At 38.4% G+C, this 20,169-nt stretch overlaps 1 protein-coding gene across 1 annotated transcript; it reads right to left on the reverse strand.

Annotated features, from left to right (window-relative positions):
* Nucleotides 1-7,443: 7,443 nt before the first annotated feature.
* ccl25b (chemokine (C-C motif) ligand 25b) lies at nt 7,444-10,136 on the reverse strand. The gene is made up of 5 exons (XM_038281051.1): nt 9,978-10,136; nt 9,504-9,601; nt 8,265-8,382; nt 7,976-8,072; nt 7,444-7,883 (listed from the first exon to the last, which is right to left on the reverse strand). Exons 2-5 carry the CDS (start codon nt 9,565-9,567, stop codon nt 7,875-7,877), a joined length of 288 nt encoding a protein of 95 aa, XP_038136979.1. The 5' UTR covers nt 9,568-9,601; nt 9,978-10,136; the 3' UTR covers nt 7,444-7,874.
* Between the last annotated feature and the right edge of the window lie 10,033 nt (nt 10,137-20,169).

The following is a 20,169-nucleotide window of genomic DNA, read 5'->3' on the forward strand; positions in this document are numbered from 1 at the left end:
ACAATACGAGTGTCTGATAAACACTCTTCTGTTTGCTTTTTTGATCTAAGCCAATATGGGGATGAAAGCTTTTAGAAAACTGGATTAAATTCAGTGCCATTTGTGTCCATATGATTATAATAATGAGAAAAGTAAGATCTATTCGTCACAACAGTTTTTTTTCTCTTTTGCAAGCTGTTTGCGTTAGTGTCGAATGATTCGGTTTTTGCTTAAAGGCCTGAAGGAGAAAAAAAGCCTCATGTTTTTGCACGTGTTTCAGAAACAGATTTTGAATTTACTTCATGTACTTACGGTAAAAAAAAACTCTGCATTTAAACATGCAAAGCATCTGTAAAATCTTTATTTTGTTTCTGTCAGATTCAATCTCTAAACCTCTAAAACTAATGTTCTCCCACAGCATTTCTTCACTTCACTTGTACCTCACATTTTCAGATTGGCCTTCAGGGGTCTAACCCAAGCATAACACTTTCCTATGATTGTCGGCTCACAGTTTACTGCCAGTCCTAACAGTCTGCAGGCACCTGTTCTGTCAAAATGCCAGTTATAGTGACTTAGGGTTTCGCAATGCCTCCAGCCCGCTGCCTGTTAACACATGAATTATGTAAACATCTCAATGGTTGGAGCCAATACTGAGATGGTATCAAAGTCCATTTAAGTGCCAAGATGTTTTTGAATAGCTGTTTATTTAGGAAAACCTGTTCTTGCTCAATGTGTTTCCACTTGAGAAAAAGAAATCTTCAGTAGTGTCTGCTAAGCCAGTCTTAGCCAGGATGTTTTTATATGGTGTGATATCAGTGAAAAGCCAACTTAAAGATATAGATAAGCTTTAATGGGAAAAAAATTTGCTGGATTGTCTGTGCGTGTTTATCTGTCTGTCCGTCTATGTATGTATGTATCTATATATATTTATATGTTTGTATATAATCTAAATTAAAATAGACATCTTTAATGCTCTCGACTCATCTATAACTGAAAATCAGAAGCTGAAAGCTAAAGCTCATCTTTATGCCTCCACTTGTATATTTGACATATTTCCAAAACTCTTTGCCCTGCTTGTCCTTTCACTTTTAGGATTATCAAGTCAAGCTAGAATGTGAACTGAGAGGGAAAGCTTGTTTTTGGGAGTAATTGCTTTTTGGCAGTAGAAGATCAGCCTTACATTTCTCATGACTGATTAATATGCTTGGAAAACAGGGCCGATGTGATTGTGAAATAACGTTCCCTTTGCTCTATAAAGACAAGTTGCTTGGAATAAGAATCCATGGGGAAAGAAGACTGTGTAGGAAACAAACAGATAGCTCAACTTGCCAAATCCTCTAAGATTAGGTCATTCATGTCTTGACAACCAAATTATTTAAAATGATCTGTTCAATATTAGGGAGTTTGAAAAATAAAAAAATGCTACACTTAGCTAAAAATTATAAAACCACAAAGCTGTCAAGTCTGACAACTAGGAAGCATTCCTCTTACAAATGCTTTTTCTTTTCACTTGACAAGTTCTTTAATAAGCTACAGTGACAAACTCTACGTGAGTAGAGTAACACGTGCAATGTCTGAGACCAAAGCTGCTTCTCATTGAGCTGGTATCATTATCTGGATTTTGATGTTTTGCACTGATGTACTGAGCCACAAAGTCAGTTCTGCTAACTTATTTTAAATTATAATAAACTCTGGGAAGGTCTTTCGTTTATGGTCTCACCCTTCTCCTCTTTATCAAAAGCTGTTTTGACTTGCATTTGCTTGCTTGTCTTTTCATCATTACCTTATCACAAAAATATGTAGCCCCATATGAACCCGATGTTTTATTGGGAGAAGAGGTAGAATAAAATGATAGTCAGAGTTAACATCTTATCTGCTGTATGTTCTCCCTGACAGATCCAAGTAAATTAAAACCCTCTAAACTTTTTTGTTGTTTGCTGCACATTATGTTTGCACTGCCTTTCATGCCATTTACAGATTTAGCTTGAAACACTTAATGAAGAAACCAGAATCTTGGGTAAGTAAAAGTGTTAGTCACTAAATCTCTTGATCCTATATAGCAAGGGTTTACTACATGGCTAGATATGGTTACTCTAAAGAAAAAATACAAAATATACATAATACCTGTGTGCATATTAAACATATACACTTAATTTTGAGTTACGCGTTTGGACTTAAATAAAACTAACCAAACTACACTAAACTAAACTAAACTAAGTAATGTGATTTAAAATAAATCAGGCAAAAATAAGAAAGTTAGATTAAGCTCTGCTAAACTAAACTAAAAATACTCAAGGTGATTAAATGCAAAGAATTGTATGTTAATAAATTGACAAAAACATGCAGATGTCTGAGGACAGAAAATGACTTAAACTCATCAAAACTTAAAAGCGTCAAAGAATGCAGAACTGAGTTTACATTGTCATAGATCAAAAAACGATAGATTAGTGGTTGAAATGTTCGTACAGAGAAGTTCAAACCCCATTGACAACTCCTTTCTATACAAAGAACAGCAAATATGCCATTTTCATCCCAACCAATGTTACCCACACTATTCAGAGACCTTAAGGACCAGCACCAAATACCCTATATAATCATTCTATGACACCTTTAAGGTAGACTAACCACAGATAAAGTTAATCTGAAATAAATGGAGATTTATTTAACTAAGATGAACGTAACTTAGTAAATACAAACTTACCTAAAATAAACATACAAAGTAGTTGCATCTTCTGCAGGTAAAAAAAAATGTTAGTGTGGAATTAGCCTAATGGATTCAAGTAGACAAAACAAACACACAGTGTTCAGCATTTTTGTAGAAGCAGGATACCATGACAATGACCAAGGTTAAAAAGCTGATGTCAGATAAGTGTTTTAACACAAAAGAGACGTCAGTTAAAAAACTTTGCACCGAGATGAAATTGTGATGTGGGATTCGCTTTAATGTGCAATGTGGGCAAAGCTTCAAAGGCGCACACTGTCCATTTACTTTTACCTTTTTTTTTTTTTATTACATGGTAATTCAGGCACCACACCTGAAATAACTTTGCTGTTTAGACTTTGCAAATCTGCCCGTAGACGAAGACAGGAATGACGTCCGAAGGCATTTCACAACATGTTTGTAAGGATGTGCTAAATGAGCGACATCTTATTGAGGGATAAAGTGTACTGAAGGTTTTGCAGTTTCATCCAAGGTCAGCATTTAAAAAAAATTTAAAAAAATAAGAAATAAAAGAAAGTTTAAGAAACCAACATTGTGTCTCAGAGCTCCTGGTGAGCCAAAGGCTTATCTGAAATGTTTGTTCTATTGTGTGGTTTGTAATTGTGAAAGGCTGATTTAACCCAATGAAAGAAAACAAGCTCTATATAAAAGTTGTTATCTACTGTAACAGTGAATATAGCAATTGATTCAAATGCAAACTTTTTTGTCTTAAAGCTCAAAAGAAAGGTCAATTTTCTTTAAAAATACATAATTTTCTATTGGAATAAGAGACTATCTAAAATTTTAAAGCTCATGAAATCTGTTTTTGTGACACTTGAGTTTTTTTTAAGCTTTGCTAGATGGAATTTATACAGTTTACTTAGATCAAGCAGCAGGAGAAATGTCTCCATCCTTAAGGGAACAGCTAATCCCTCAGAATATTACAAAAGATCTGACTCAACAAGTGAAAGAAGGTCTGATTTTTACCAGACAAAGGGCGACTTAACAAAGATTGTCAATATGAATCATAATAATATCTGAGCTGTGGCAAAGGATCAAGTCTTAAAATTGGAATGTAGGTTTTTAAATTAATAAAACATGATATGCTTCAAAACACACCAGTGCAGAATACCTTTTAAAATATAAAACATATGATATTAGTACTAAATGACCGTTAAAAATTGTATTGTGCAAATCGTTGTGCTTTATAGTCAGCTGATCTTGGCAGGGTTCTCTTAATTCAGATATAAAAAGGTGAAGGTGTTATGATTTAGGGGTGCTTTACTGCAGCAGCACCTGAGAAGCTCACATTATAGAGTCCTCCATTAATTACACTATGTATCCGAGGGTTGTCAATGAAAATGTGGAAAATATACAAAAAAAGCTGCAGGAGTATCGGACCCTAAATATACAAATGATCCAAAACATGTCTGCCAAGGATTGCCTGAAAATTAAGAAATGCAAAGCACTTGATTGGTTCAAAGTATGGATCTTAAAATCGCAGGGAAGCAAAGCGACAGTTCCAACGGTTGCAGTTCTGAATTCTCCCAAGTGGTGCCTGACTTTACACGAGTATATAAAGTGAATGTGATTGGTTGATTATCAAGAGGCCGGGATTGTTGTGGCGGAAAGTTTGCAAGCGAGTTTGGTTGTGGCTGGTGTCTCGGAAGCATCTTGCTAACCAGTTAGCAACTTAGTGCTAGTACGGTAGGTTCCCAATGGGAAATTACATTGGGACCAAGTAGCACTAAATTTCTGACTAACAAAAAAAACACTGTCAAGGAATGCTATGGACAGTGGAAACGTGCAAGAGAAGGAGAGTTTTGTGTCTGAGGTCATAGATGAGTCTCCGACATTTTTTATTCAGAGGAGGAAAGCGTGGACGAAGTTGTTGTGGAAGAGGACGCCAGGGCGGCAGAAGCTTTGTTTGGTGTACTAGAAGGCTTACAGCCGTACGTTTGAGAAGCTCCCTCACAACGCTGCCTGTTCTGTTAGCCCTACGCCTACTGAAGACACAGACGTCCATCCCCGTGAACACTGGGACGGAACTCAATGGTAAAGTAAATTGATTCTTATTTCTTTTTTCAACCATTGCATATATTAGCAGCGAAATATGAATCAAGATGCTATGATCGAAAAAATTTGATTGACAGATGACCGTTGATATATGATTGGCCAAATTTAGGTGTACAAGCTGACATATAACTAATTGGCCTGCATAAGATAACAAAAAAAAAACACACACAGATTTTAGGACAGTGTTTTTTTTAAAATAGAAATTTTCTAACTTTTGGGACAATATGGGCTGATAAAGAGTACATTTATATAAATTTTTAAGCCAGAATGATTTGACATTTAAATATAACTTCCCTACGACTTTAATCTCATTGAGATACTTTGTAGATGAAGACAGACATCTCACTACTGAGGACCGATAGATTGCTTTATGTGTCATTGCAGCCTGCTTCTGTTGGGTGGTGTTTGAGCTGGCTGCTTATCCCTTTCTGCCTGGTTCCACTCAGAGTGGACCAGATGCACCTGCCTCTTCAAATCGCCCTCATTCCTCCCAGCTGTTACTCTGCCTGTTAATACCCGCCTCTCAGTCATTCTTCTCCAGATTATCTTCTTGCCTGAATGAGGTTCTTTCCGGTTCCGATCTAGACTGTCTCTGTCTGTCTCCACTCTGTTCAGTCATCCTCTGCCTTCTCATGCCCGCCATCAGTCTGTTCATCATCCACCTCTCTACCCTGCTTACAGCGTGTTCAACTTTCCACAAGCATGCAATAAACATTTTAAGTGCAATTGCCCGTCTTGCGAAATATCGCATTCTCTTAAGCCTCTTGTAATAATAAGACAAAAAAAAAAACAGTTCGTTGAAATTCTTTCCCCCATGGGTGAAACTTTTTTATTAGTTGAAATGCACATTTCTCTTGCTATTTTTAATGATTTGTTAATATACATGTCTCATTTATTTTTACCTTCAGTCAAATTATAGAATTTCCTGGTGATATATAAACAGTAATTAAAGCAGTTGTTGGACCATTTAATAAACTTTCTTTTGGATGTCCCAGTGTCTTTCTGAGTCGAAGAATATGTTAAAAAATCAAAACAAAACAAAAAGAATCCTCTTTTCTTATGTGCAGTCTACACATCATTTCACGGCTACACATTCATTAGAGTTTTTACTTCCAACTGGTTAAGTAGGTCTTCTTATTTACTCCCTCCCAAGCAACTCCAGAGATACTGAGTTCTGTGACCCTGACCTATCCTCCTCCCACATTCAGTTACCATAAGTATATTTGTTTGTATAAATACTATGTAAGTCCCTTTAATGTCGGAGGGGAAAATTCCTTTTTTTTGTCCTCCATGCTTAGAAGATGTACAGCTCAAAAAAATAAATAAAATAAAATAAAGAAAGTGTCTTTGAACCAATCGTTTGGCTCCAAGTCGAAGTTAACAGGCCAGAGGAGATCAGTAAAACTAGGCACTCAAGGCTGAGAGCTGTGGCAGACCAAGCTGCTCTTTTTCACAGAAAATAAACAGCTTGTATAACCAGTGAGGCTCTGTTTCTGTTTCTATTCTTCAGGATATAAGAAGCTTATTGTTTAAAACTAGTTCTGAAATGCTGATCTCCCCCTTTTCTCCTTAAATAACCATTTTGAATTAAAAGACAAAATGAGCAAATAAATCTTTTGGCGCCTGAGATAAATCAACTTTTAATAAAATTTCAAATGATATAATCTTTAATAACATTATAATCATTTAATTCATTTTTCATAACGTTTCATCATTACAATAGCACTAGTTTCTAGAACCGAAGAAATGGACCAGCCAGTTTGTTGCTGTGTCTTCCTTGTTTTTGTGTTTATTTTATATCAGATTATGTTCTATCAGGTCTTCGTGTTTTTTTCTTATAATTATTCTGTGAACTTTGGTTTTCCTTGTAAAAAGGGTCACAACATCATCTCAATAATTATCATTGTAAGGCTAACAATTACTCCTTTTAATTTCTCATAAAGATTCTTCACTTGTAAGGAGATAATTAATCCTTATGACAACATTTTGTACAATTTGAATATGGTAATGGCGATAATGGTTTATTCCTACAGACGCCATTAACATATTTGTTGTGTAAAAGGCAAAAAATATATATATAAAATTTAAAGACACTACAGATGTTTAAAGAAATGTTCTCACATCAAATAAATCAATATATATCAAAAATGATAATACATTCAATCACTGCAGTAATTTGGTTGTGTTACATCATAAGTAATACATAGAATAATAATTAATTAACATGTCAGCTGAATGTTTTACCATCAGATGCTCCAATTATGATTAAGAACCACTTATTATTTTTTATTAGTAACTACTATGGCTATCACCCCCATCAACTATATTAGAAAGATTTTCAATCAGAGAGCTTTGCTTCCTGCAGTAACCTGAGGTTTCAATAACAAATATGGCAAGCATAGATGTAATTCTTTAATTAACTGTACTGAACGGTCTCAGAATGTTATGAAAAAAAAAAACAAAACAAAAAAACATGAAAAGTGACTTTTTGTATAGACCCAGTTTTATTGGATCATGCTTATGCCAAGTAACACAAAACAAGAGCTCATTCCAGGAAAGCTCAGTTTACTTTCTCTCACATGAATCAACAATTGCCTCAGAATCAGCTTAGGTCTTTCTTGATTTGAACCACTTGATGTGTGCTGGTATTTTCTAATTAAATCAAAAACTACTATAACAACCCAGAGTTTTTGGATTTTGTCATTTTTATTGGATGTAGGAAAAATAAATGTACATTTAGAGTGCAGATACAAAATTAGGTATGTCTATTGTATACATGAATATATAAAAAAGAAAAATCAGCTTATTACTAAGGTGTTTCTTTTTTTTTGGTCACAGACACTTACATTTTAAAGCTGCCAAAGAGTGGCTCAATCTTAGCAGGCTATACAACTGAAAAGTCTCATATCAATGGCTCATAAAAGATGTTGATACTGGCTATAGTTTTCAGGATACAGTATGTTTGTGGTATAAAAGACTGCGCACATGATTTACATTCTCTCTCAATAAAAGGAGATACAATAACAACTGAAACACAATCCATGTGAGTAAAGATGATGAACGAAGCCTGACAGGAAGGTTAGACGACCCCTTTTCTCTATCCTCTTCCGTCTCACTTTTAAGTAGCCTGCAAAGACACATGTTTTAAAATGATGAATGGCTGAAAACGTCAGTGAGGCTTTTTTAGTATTTAACTTCAATACATGTTGTTTTTCTTACCCTTCTGCTGTTTTTTCTATCCAGAAAGCCTGTTTGTTCCTTCACCCAGCTGTCCTTTGGATTGGCACAGATAGTGCGCTTCTTTTTTGTCAAAAACCTACGTATAGTAAAAACATTTTACACCAATTTTACTTGCATGCATTTTACTGCTTGGATCTACAGCTGAACTAATACATATGCTCATTATACATTTTATTGCTTTTTTAACCAAAGGCTGCCAATTCCATCCATGCAACTACACAAAAGGCTGCTGAGGCAGTAAAGAGCAGGACATAACTTTGATACTCACACAACTGCTCTGATGTTGCAATCGCCATCTGTTTCCTGTATCCTGTAGCTCTCAATGTTCTTTTTCATCCGTTTTCCAATCCCGGTAACATAGCCAAGGCAGCAGTTATCATAAGAGCCTGAAAGAGAGGAGAAATCAAGAAAGATACAAAAAGTTAAGACATTTGTTTAAGATATGGTCACTCTTTAGCAGTTACCTTCAGAAGCATTTCTGAATGTATTTAAGGTTTTACCAATTTTCTTCATCAGTTGGTAAATTAGTCTTTTGAAAATCTCTATAAACTTTATTCCTGTTTTGCCACGGGCAGAGCCTATTAAAACATTGGGACGCCGAGCCAACATAATCCAAGAATGTCCCTCCACAGATCCCTCATGCACTTACAAAATGTGTTTGATTAAGAAACAATATAAGTAAGTATTGTAAAAGTGTTAATTCTGATTAGTTTATATAAATGTTAGAAAACAAAATCATCAATATTTATAATTTTCCCATGTTCTGTGTGTGCAGCAAAGCTTTTCAATCCATTAATTGACCAAGGGAGGAAAAAAGGGAAAAGAGAAATCTGTGTTACAACAAATAGAACCACTAATTATACCCTAGCAGCAATTTTAGCAGCATTACTTGATTTTTTACATTCTAAAATAACTGCTTAATCAAACAAATATGTTTTTCATGTGTGTGAAGCTCACTGCTCTGTTTTGACAATGTCAGATAAAAAGCAACAAGCCATGCATAGCATGCCTGAATGCGTCTGCATCCAGTTTAAATAAATTTAGTGCCCTAATGTTTTATCTGAAATGCAAGAAAACATTAAACAAGAGGTTTCTTGCATATCTGTCGATAAGAAAGTTATTGTGGAAAGCAAATACATCAGTCATTCAATCCAAACAGTTTTTCCTTCGGCATTTAACCTATCTGTCATCACTAACAAATGATCTATACTTGACGAGTCCCGACAGATACATACTTTGTGTGCAGCGGTTAAAGCCTTTGAAAAATTTGATGACCTATTTTAGAAAGGCAAGTGTTTTTTTCTTCTTGTGATTTGCAAAATCAGCTCATGAAGATTCAACATTTGAATAAACCAAGATTTCCAATTTCTTTGTGCCTCTTTATGACAAAACAAGACATATACTGTTTACATTTGTGGTAAAATGTATGTTCTATGCTGATTCCCCAAAAAATTTTTACATAATTTGGAGGCAGTTAGCCTTAAATAACTCTATATCACTCACTCACCTTGTGCCACACTTAGGTACATGCAGGTGAAAAACAGAAGGATGACAAGAACGTGGAGTTTCATGGTTGCTGCGCTCCTCACTGTTTCTGCTTGTTTGCTGGACAAACATAAAGAACATTAACAAATCAGAAAGTAGAGCAAAATTTAAAAAAAATGCAAACAAAGTCTCTCACTCCCTCCCTCGATTATTTAATATCAAAACAAATAACTACTTTCAAAAGCTCCCCACTGCTTTCCGCCTCTGCATGAAACATGTTCTGACCTCTGATGAGCATATCTAATTTGTCTGGTATCCAGCTGTGTCCAGCTGCTCTATCTCCAGAACACAGAATGTTGCTTACGGGAATCAAGCGAGATCATAAAAATTTACAGCTAGAAATCCCTCTCATCATTTATCCATTGCACATAATTTATCTCATTATAAAAAAAAAATCTTTGCAGAACCAAGAGAATCTGAGAATAAAAAAACTCACATGCTCACATTCAGGATCCCCCACGATGTCTTCACAGGAAAAACTTTTGCTCTGATCCAGTTTGCGTGGAGTCTGTATTCTTATAGCCTGCCTTCCCCCTTGCTAAGTCTTTACCACACCTCCTTCACAGATGCCATCCATAGATCTGCAGCTTGATATTTGCTCATGTGTGCTTCCACAAAATGAGTCATGTTATGACAATGAGGCGTGTTATCACACAAAGATAAAGATCAACACCCACCTGACACCTCTTATACAACAATAGGAATTTCTGTAGTTTTGAATTGGATATCAGTGTTGTGGAATTGGGCAGTGCTTTAAAGACAATGCTGTGACTTAGTAATTCCAAACTCTAGAATCAATATATTATTTAAATTGAAGAAAAGTGTAAACCACAAAAACATTATCGACTTATCCAGGAGGTTTCCAAAAAATATTTCAAGAACCAAAGACCTCACTTTTTTCAGTTGTAGAGAAAAGTTAGCTAGAATGGCACCTACAGGATAATTACTGAGGGAAACTCTGAGCTGACAAAAAAGACACAAGGGACAATCTCATATTTGCAAAAAGAAAAGAGACAACAAGCGAACATAAACCTCCTTTAAATATTTCTTGCAATAACTTATGGCAACGAAATAAAAGAGCACACTCTCTTGCAGAAAAGCAGCAATTATAAAATGTTATGGTCATGAAGAAATGGATGTCTTTGGTGCTCAGACCCCGGCAGGAGACATCAGTGTTGAATTCAGCTGATTTGTGTAAGCAGGAAGATGTAGGTCAGAAATATTGTTCCCTAAAAAGAGGGTGCTGAGGTGGAGGTTGGGGCTAACAAGGAGACAGTAGTAGGATGTTGGACATGGGGGAAGACAAAAGTTAGTAATCTCACCACGAAGGTCGTGAGAGACCTGTGGAGGCATGGAGGGAGCTAAATCATCCCTGTGAAAGGCTGTATGCAAAAAGCAGGGGAAGACAACAGTGATTGCCTATGAAAGGTGAGATGAGGACAAAACCGAAATACCCTGCAAGAGGCGTGAGAAGAGGATAAACATAGACTGCCTATTAGGGATGGGAATCGAAAACCGGTTCTGTTCAGAACCGGTTCCGTATTTTCCGATTCCATGGCATCGTTTGGCAGCTCGCTGAACGATTCTTTTTTCGATTCCCGCAGCACCAGAGCCTAGAGCGTCGGCTCTGGGGAGCACGACTTACGTCACGTTTTTTACGTAAGTTACGCAAGTTACGCAAGTTGGAAGAACTATTCGAGGAGGAAGACAACGAGCTGCGGTCACTTTGTGAATTAAAGCCCCGTCTTTCCTTAGCCCAGAGGGTAGATCAGGAAATCCAGCTCTGTAAAAGATTGCCCTCCATCCCCTGCAGGGATAGCGCCACACTGTGGTGGTGGAACAAGCAAGATACGCTGCCCTTGCTATCTGGACTGGCTGAAAACTACCTCTGTGTGCAGGCTTCCTCCACCCCATCTGAGAGGGTGTTCTCCACGGCTGGAGACACCTTAAGCGCTGAAAGATCCTGTATCCTTCCAGAAAAAGCAGATATGCTCATCTTTCTGCAAAAGAACTGTTAATTTTCCCTACTACTGTTTTATAATTAGTATTTTTTGTTATTTAAAGTAGGTTATTATCCCATCATTTGTTATTAGACATTGTTGGTTATTAAGTTTGTTCTTGTATTCATTTAGCATTTAAACACAGATGTTACTCCAGTTTCACATTTCCTGTGGACATCTTGATCTTGTTGAGTTTGTAAGATTGTGCAATAGTTAAGTAAACAAAGTTGATGCTGATAATCAAACTTTTTGTTCTCCTTTTTTCCCCAAATTGGAATCGAAAAAAGAATCGATAAAGAATCGAATCGTTTCATAGAATCGAAAAGGGAATCGGAATCGTGAAAATCTTTTCAATTCCCAACCCTACTGCCTATGAAAGGTGGGATGAGAACCGAAAGTATAAGCCTGTGAAAAAATGCCTATAAAAATAAGATAAAGATGGGCTGTAATGCCTGGCAAAGGCTTATAGACTGCTGGCTTAAGCTGCCCGTAAAAAGTATGGGTAGTGATATGAACTTACCTATGACATCTGGCAAAGTGGTTGATTAGGCCTGATCTACAGTACGCTTGCAAAAGGCAGTTTTTAGAAGTTGAGAGGTCAATAGAAACTTAGCTGCCGGCGATAAATATGATAAATGAGAGTCAAGAAAAGTGTTAATTTTGTGGGCTATCTACGGCAGCCTGGAGAAGAATCGACTGAGGGATCTACGTCAGCATTTAAGTCAGTATGGCTACTAGTTTTATGATTGATTGCTCAAAATATACTTGATCAGTCTGCTGAAAAATGTTCATGAGATGAATTCAACCTGGTTGGTGAAGTTGTCGCATATTAGATATGGGAAGTAAAAATAAATTTCTTTTAGGGCGCATACACATTCTGGATCCCAGAAGTATTACAATAATAACAGACACGAATTATTTAAAGTGAAAGAAATCAATAACGATTTAACAATTTAAAGAACTTAGAGCACCACCACTCTTTGATAACACATTGTCCTGTATTTGGACAGCAAATCCCTCATAGTTTTCTCTGGCTGTATTAATTATCTAAGTTTGATGCATCAGAGCAACAATGGATTGTAGGATTAAAGCATCTGGCTAAAGGCTAAGTATGTAGAAAAGAGGGAACCAGACCACCAGAAAACCAGAAAATGAAATGATGATAGATGGATTTTGCTTGCAATAGAGTGAGACGGGCTGCATGCTGAAGGCTTAAACAGTCTGCATACAAAGGCCCCTTAGCCTGGTTCTGAAATCCTTACACTGGTAGACTGTAGCTGAAAGAATAAACTCTAAAATCCTTCTGTCTATAAATCACTGAATGGATCAGCACAATAATACATTACAGATTTCTTGTGAATGTATTGCCCTCTCAGACCACTCAGGTCTTCTAGTTCAAGCCTATTCTGTACAACCAGGACCAGAACAAAATATGGAGAAGCAGCATTAAGCTCCTTTGCTCCAATTATTTTCAACAAAATCCCAGAAGACTGTAAACGTTCTTTTAAGTAAAATTTAAAATCAGTTGGTTTAAAACTGCCTTTCACTGTTAAGGTACAATCACACCAAATGCTGTGTCTATTAACCTGACAACAGCCAGATGCATGTCTCACTCCGCCCAGCTCCACTCACATACATCTGGGAACCCGCTCATTGAAAGTGATTTCCCCAACCGAATTTATGGTCTGGCCAATCAGGACGCAGGGCGGGTGTGTCCTGGAGTGGAGAGGCGACGATTCCAACAACAATGACGGCTCGCATTGAGGAAGCAAGCGTTAGCATTGATGCTGCTAATTCTTCTGTGTTGTCCAATCTATCTGATATTGTTTCATCAAAAGAACATCAGAGAACGGCTTTGAAGGCTTTTGTTGGTGGAAACGATGTTTTCGCCCTTCTCCCGACCGGATTTGGCAAGAGCTTGATCTACCAAATGGCTCCTCCTCTCACAGCGTCACGGGTTAGCTTCGGTGTGAGTGGTTGAAATAGCACGTCAATAAAGATGACAGACAAGTGGCTTATCCAATCATATGCAAAGAGTTTTGATAAGGCCCAGCCTTCAGTAAAGGCAATTCCTATGGCGGGTTCCCAGATGTATGTGAGTGGAGCTAGGCGGAGCGAGACATGCATCTGGCTGTTGTCAGGTTAGTGTCTATGGCAAAGGTTTTGGATTCACATGGTATCGCTATGCAAACCCTGCAAACATTGATGGTGAAGCAGCAAGCGATGAGTTCCATTTGGTTAGAGTTTGGTTAGAAAAATCAGAACTTTTCTGTGATATCGTGCTGCAGCAGCCAATCAGGGACTGGTTGTGGCTGTGACTTAGGATGGAGGAGTGCAGCCATGACAAAGCTTTTTTTTTTGTCAGAATGGATTACAGAGAAAATCATGTTGACAAAGGATGGTATAAGGAATGCTCTTAAGAGGTTTTAGGTGGGTTTTTAAAAAGCCATTTCAATTCAGCTCTAGAGGGACTGACCTTTTGGTCCAGTGCAGACCCTGGCCAGCCGCTGCTTCTCCCCAGTACTGATTTCTCTACCCAGATAGATACAAGGTAGTACAGCAGAACCTGACGTTAACCAGACACAGCTCTTGTACTGTAGTTGGTGGCAGTACTTTCCAAGAAGGTTTCGTCTCTGGAGAATTTTGTGGACCCATGGAGTTGAAGTAGTAGCTAAAGCTCCTCCTATGGTGGTAGCAGACATTCAAAATGGCCCATCCCAGTCAAAAGCCAACCGATTGGCATCCTACTCCCTTGTGACTCCCAGCAGAATTCGCTCCAACTTCCACTGGCCTTCTCCTGGGCATGCATTTTGTTTAGTCTGACTCCACCCTTACACTGAATTACAGGGTCTGACCAGGAGATGATATTTCTCTTCAGATCTTAATGCCACAAATCATGACAGAAATAATATTTTACCACAAAGATCGACGTTTAAAAAGGGGACCAGCCAAGGGCCCATCAAGGAAAGTGGGAAAATTTTGAATGGCTACTACTGTATGTGATGACATGTCTGTGGTGAGCACGATCAAGCCAGTTTGGTTCTCAAATTCAGGGTGGTGAACTTCTTACGTTACTTGCAGAAATGACCAAGAACTTTGCATAATTTGCATGTTTTATTTTCATATTTTATTTACTCCTAGTTAATTATTCTGGTTTGCCATGCAAAAGGAGGGTTTGTCAGTTCAAGTTCCGGCTCCGGCTTTCAGTGTATTAATTTGTGTCCACAAAAATTAATCTTGGCAATGTTCGGATCTTTCTCCTGTGCTTGGTCCATGTCTGTTTTGGTCAGACTCTCCAAAACTTGGGGATGAATCAAGGTAAGGTGAGCAATGTTCTAGAGCTCAGATAGCAGCAGTGGGAAGTCAGTGCGAGAACACCGGAGAGAGCTCCATACCCGAGAGGAAGAGCTAAGAAACCACAGAACCAGCTCAGGAGGAGAGTGGAGGAGCACAGCGGTGGATCGCAGAAGCCTTCTGCTGCACTCTGACCATGAGATGTTGCTATAAATTACACACTGTAGCTTTAAAATTAATACACTGAAAAAAAAATAGAGGTTGACAGAACTTAAATTTTCTAGGCAACGTGATGCATTTGGTTTTTTGAGTTTTCCTTACTTAAATTCACTGTGGTTGAGTTTACAAAGATTTTTGAGTTCTGCCAACTTAGGTTTTTGGAGTGTTACATAGAAATTTTGAGTTCTACCAACTTAGGTTTTTGAGTTTCACCTTTAAGTTCTGAGTTCTATCAACTTTGTTTTATGAGTTTGACATATAGATTTTGAGTTCTACAAACTCAGATTTTGTAGTGTTATCTGCAAGTTGAGTTCTATCAACTCAGTTTTTTTAGTCCTACCAATCGTCTTCACTACCAATCATTCAACACACAAAAAATTATGTTAATACAACATTTTTATTGCTTCAAGCCAAACATTGCATCAATAGATACAGTATAAAACCATGTTCAACAACATAATCTTAACTGCACAGATCAAAGTAACCTGACACTGGACCAGAATGTTCTAGATTCGTAAGAGTGATGATGAGGGAAAAAAACAGTAAGACACCATTTTAGTAAGAGGAAAACACACAGGTATTTTTTGTGAAGTAAGTGTATTAGCATATATGAAAAAATAACAGTTTTACAAATTTGGACGGCCTTCAGTTTGTTTTTTTCAATTGTAGTCTCTTTAAATTGGGTGCACCCTTTAAAAAAAATAAAATGAAATAAAATGTCTTGTTTCCCAACGGAAAAAGAAAAAGGTTTTCCCTTTTTATCTCTGAGTTTTTCTTTTTAGTCCTACCACTCCGACAGGACGATGAATGCAAAAAAAGAAAGTCCTCTTCAGTCCAAATCCTTCTCTTCAGTCCAAATCCAGATGTTCACACGGTTGGCTCGCCATCTCCATTTACGGAGAGAATCCAGAATCCAGGGTATCCAAAAAACCCAGCCTGGATAGCACAACAGGGCTTAGTTAAATCCATTCACTTCTTGTTCTTAACTGTACAGTTTATATCTCTCCAAGTATGATAAATTTCAGTGTGTAATGTAACTTTTCTAACTCATTACGAATTAACTGCTGCATTACAGGGTTAACATATAAAATGTTAATGTCACTGTTTTTCTTGTAAAGCAAATAAAATCATGAAAGCAAAAAATCCACATGTAAATAATGTAAACAACAGTAAATACCCACATCGGATTAAGAAAGTAAAATAATGTAGTCTTGTAATATTCTGTGCCTGAGTGCAACAACACTGCACTACATAAAACAATTTAGAAATTTCATAAGTTATTACACTCAACTTAATGTCTCTTTTCATTTGTACAATGAAAATAACAGGCACACTCTTTTCTCTATGCATAAACACTCACCCGCACATGCGCGGCACAAACACGCACGCGCACAAGCGCATTATAAACGCGCACGTGCGCGGCTTTTCCTTTCATCAGAACGTGAAAAACATGTGAATTCATGCTTCAACTCGGTGGCAATACACCACAAGGGAATGCTAACTCACGGAGCTAACCGCTAACTGTCTGTACTTTGCAGCACTCACCGGGGAAAGAAAAGATTCAGAAAACTGGTGAGGTCCCAGGGTCGTTCCTCCATGGTTCTCCAGATGCATAAAATCACAATGTCCGCCAATCTTCTCAAACACGAGGGAAAAAGGCTGTGCACTTGAAGAAAGGGATAGGAAACCCCGTACCGTAGTGGGCGTGTCCATGAACATAAGCAGTGCGCATGCCCATGAGTTTACAGTTGAGGGAACTCAAAAAATCTTGTATAGGCGATTTAAAACTCCTTGTTAAACCAACTTCTGAGAATTTGAGTTGGGCAAACGTGTATTTATTTGTTAGATGTCAAATTTATATTTCTGAGTCGGATTACAATACAATTGTGTGTTAGAACAACAATTGCCATTTACTTTTTTAACAGTGTACCACTCTGCAGTCACACAAACGCTTGTAAGTGAGAACGCTGTGAAACATATCACCATACTGTGAATTACAAAACTGATACTATAGTCAATGCTTGTAGGAGTATAAGTCTTTTATTAAATGCAATGATTAATGCTTTAGAAAAATAGAAATGTGAAAAACCTAGGTCATCTGCTGCTGATTAGCTAATAGGCCTAATGTCTCTGTTTGTGCCTCCAGAGATAAAATAAAAAATTAAAAGCATAGAAGTCCTATTTTGCTCATTCATTTGCTCAATAATTATTATTTTTTTTTTTATGATATGTTTTTTTTTTCTCCAAAAAAAAGATTCAAAGCTTTTTTTCAACTGCAGGTTTTACCCTTTAACTAGAAAAATAGATCAAATTTGCAATTTTGAATTAAAAGAGAAGGCCGATATTCCAACCACAGTAAGGCCGTTAATAGTCTGTTAATGTTATACTCAGGATTAACATCTGCTTTTTTTTAAATCAGCAAGGTTTTACTGTTATCATATTCCTAAATTTATCACATTGGTCACGATGTGTTTTCTGAACAAGAGCAGCCAGCATCACATCTGTTCTCCAGTGGATCTTCAGTCTCCTGAATGCTGTTGCCTTTTTTGGGTATTTGTGCAACAAAAGAAAAAAATACTAAACTAAATTAAACCTTTCAAATGAATTGTAAATTTGCAATTAGTTGGATTATCAGTTGCAATTCACCTAACTTCTAAAAAGAACAAAAAATCAGATTATTTGCGATAACTGTAGGTGATTTAAAAAATTACATAGACATGACTTTTTAAAAAAAACAAATTAATTTTCCAAAAATATGTTTAAGAAATGTTTGTTCATTTCTTCAGCTGAGTGCTGCAAATATAAAAGAAAAACTGAAACTATTAGAACAAACATAAGTACTTGTCACAGTCTGGGTTTTCTATTTGTTGTCCTCTGCTGCCCTCTTGTGTCCTCTCTCCCTAGCTCTGTTTTCTGCTCTGCCCTCACCTGTTTTCAATCCCCTCGTTAGCCCTCTCTTTGTCTCTGTCCCCTTTAAAAGCCTCCCTCTTCAGTTCCTGTTTGCTGGATCCTCATCTAATGTCTGTCTGCCTACCTCGTCTCTCCCTGGTTCCTAGAGTTTGGGTTTCCCCTGATGTCTTCTTGGTTCTGGTTCGTTTGTTATTTTTTGTTGGATTTTTGATTCCTGCCGCAGTTCCTGTGAACCTTATTAAACCCACCTAAATTCACCTCTGCCTACCAGCCTCTGCATTTGGGTCCTCAAACCAACACCAAATATATATATATCTATATATATATATATATATATATATATATATATATATATATATATATATATATATATATATATATATATATATATATACGCACTGAATAGTTAAAAGTGGACTGTTGACACATATATGTAGCCCTAATTCTACAATAGATCTGTCATGATGGGTATCAGGGAGGCCCAATATGCAGAACACTGACGACACGGATGGAAAGTTTAACAGAGTTTATTTGCAAGTTCACACATATAATAAAGACTGATGCAATGGTTCTGGGCTGGGACCGGTTCACTGGCGTCTGTGAGAGAGACAGTTTGGTTAGCGAAGGCTTGGCAGAGACTTGACTTGATTGAGTTCAGATTTGTACCTTGATGAATGTAGATGAGGCTTTGGGAGCGGAACTGTTGGTTCCGGAGAAAGCTTGGTTTGGCAGAGTCCTTAAGCTGTTTTCAGCGTCTTACTTCTAAAGGCTGGTTTGACCTTGGCTTGTGTTTCCAGCTCGGAAACCTGAGCTGCTAGGAAATCCAGAGAGTGAGTCTTCAGGTTTGGCTCGGAGGGCAGGCTCGGCAGGTTAAGCTCTTCCAGAGCTTCACAGGAGGAAAAAAGAGGAAACCTGGAAGCAGAGACAAAAAGGTTAGAATCCAGGTTGGACTCAAAGGAAACTTGGTTCACTAGGGATCTACGGCTTAAGTGCTAACCAACTGATTAAGACACTGCGGCGTCGAGGCAAGGTCTGAAGGCAGCTTAAGTAGTCCAGGTCGTCCAGATGAAACCATCAGCTGCAGGTGTGCAGAGCAGCTCAGCAGGGAGGATCCAGGGCGGACTCTGCTGGAGAAAAGGTGTATTTCTCCAGCTCCCAACAGTACCCCCCCCCTCAACGACCGCCCCTTGGCGGTGCGGAAGAGGTAGACGGGAGGGAACGCTCATACTCCTCGATGAGAGAAGGGTCGAGGATGTATGAACCAGGAACCCATTGTCGGTCCTCCGGACCGTAGCCCTCCCAGTCGACGAGGTACTGCCAACTGCGACCTCGCCGACGGGAGTCCACGATCCGGCGAACGGTGAAGGCCGGATGTCCATCGACTTCCAGGGCGGGTGGAGGGGAGTCGGATGGAGGGCAAATAGGACTAGAGATGACTGGTTTAACCTGGGAGACGTGGAACGTAGGGTGAATCCTGAGTGTCGGGGGAAGTTGAAGACGGACGGCGGAGGGGTTGATGACTCGAGTGATCTTGTATGGGCCGATGAATCTCGGGGATAATTTGCGGGACATCCCGAGGGGGATGTCCCGGGTGGACAGCCAGACCTCCTGGCCGACCTTGTATTCGGGGGCTGGACGTCTCTTGGGGTCAGTGAACCTCTTAGAGGACTCAGAGGAACGGTTGAGTGCTTGGATGGTCTCTCTCCAAACACGCTGGCAACGACGGATGTGGTGATTGACAGTCTTCACCGATATCTCTCTCTCGTCAGCAGGGAAGAGAGGTGGTTGGTAGCCGAGGCTAACTTGGAAGGGGGACTGACCGGTAGATGCAGACTTGAGTGAGTTATGGGCGTATTCTATCCAGGTGAGATATTGACTCCAATCGGTGGGATTATTGGAGGTGAGACAGCGGAGGGTGGATTCGAGGTGTTGGTTCATCCTCTCAGTTTGACCATTTGACTGGGGATGATAGCCAGAAGTTAGTGACACTTTACAATTTAGAGCAGAACAGAAAGCCTTCCAAACCTGTGAGACAAATTGGGGACCACGATCTGAGAGGATGTCCTGGGGAATACCATGGAGGCGAAAGACGTGCTTGATCAGCAACTGGGCGGTTTGATAGGCCGTAGGAAGCTTTCTGAGAGGGATCAGATGACAAGATTTGGAGAAACGATCTACGATGGTTAAAATAGTTGACATACCTCG

The sequence above is a fragment of the Cyprinodon tularosa genome, unplaced genomic scaffold, assembly GCF_016077235.1.
Source record: "Cyprinodon tularosa strain WSP-4 unplaced genomic scaffold, ASM1607723v1 ctg167, whole genome shotgun sequence".
Lineage (NCBI taxonomy): Eukaryota > Metazoa > Chordata > Actinopteri > Cyprinodontiformes > Cyprinodontidae > Cyprinodon > Cyprinodon tularosa.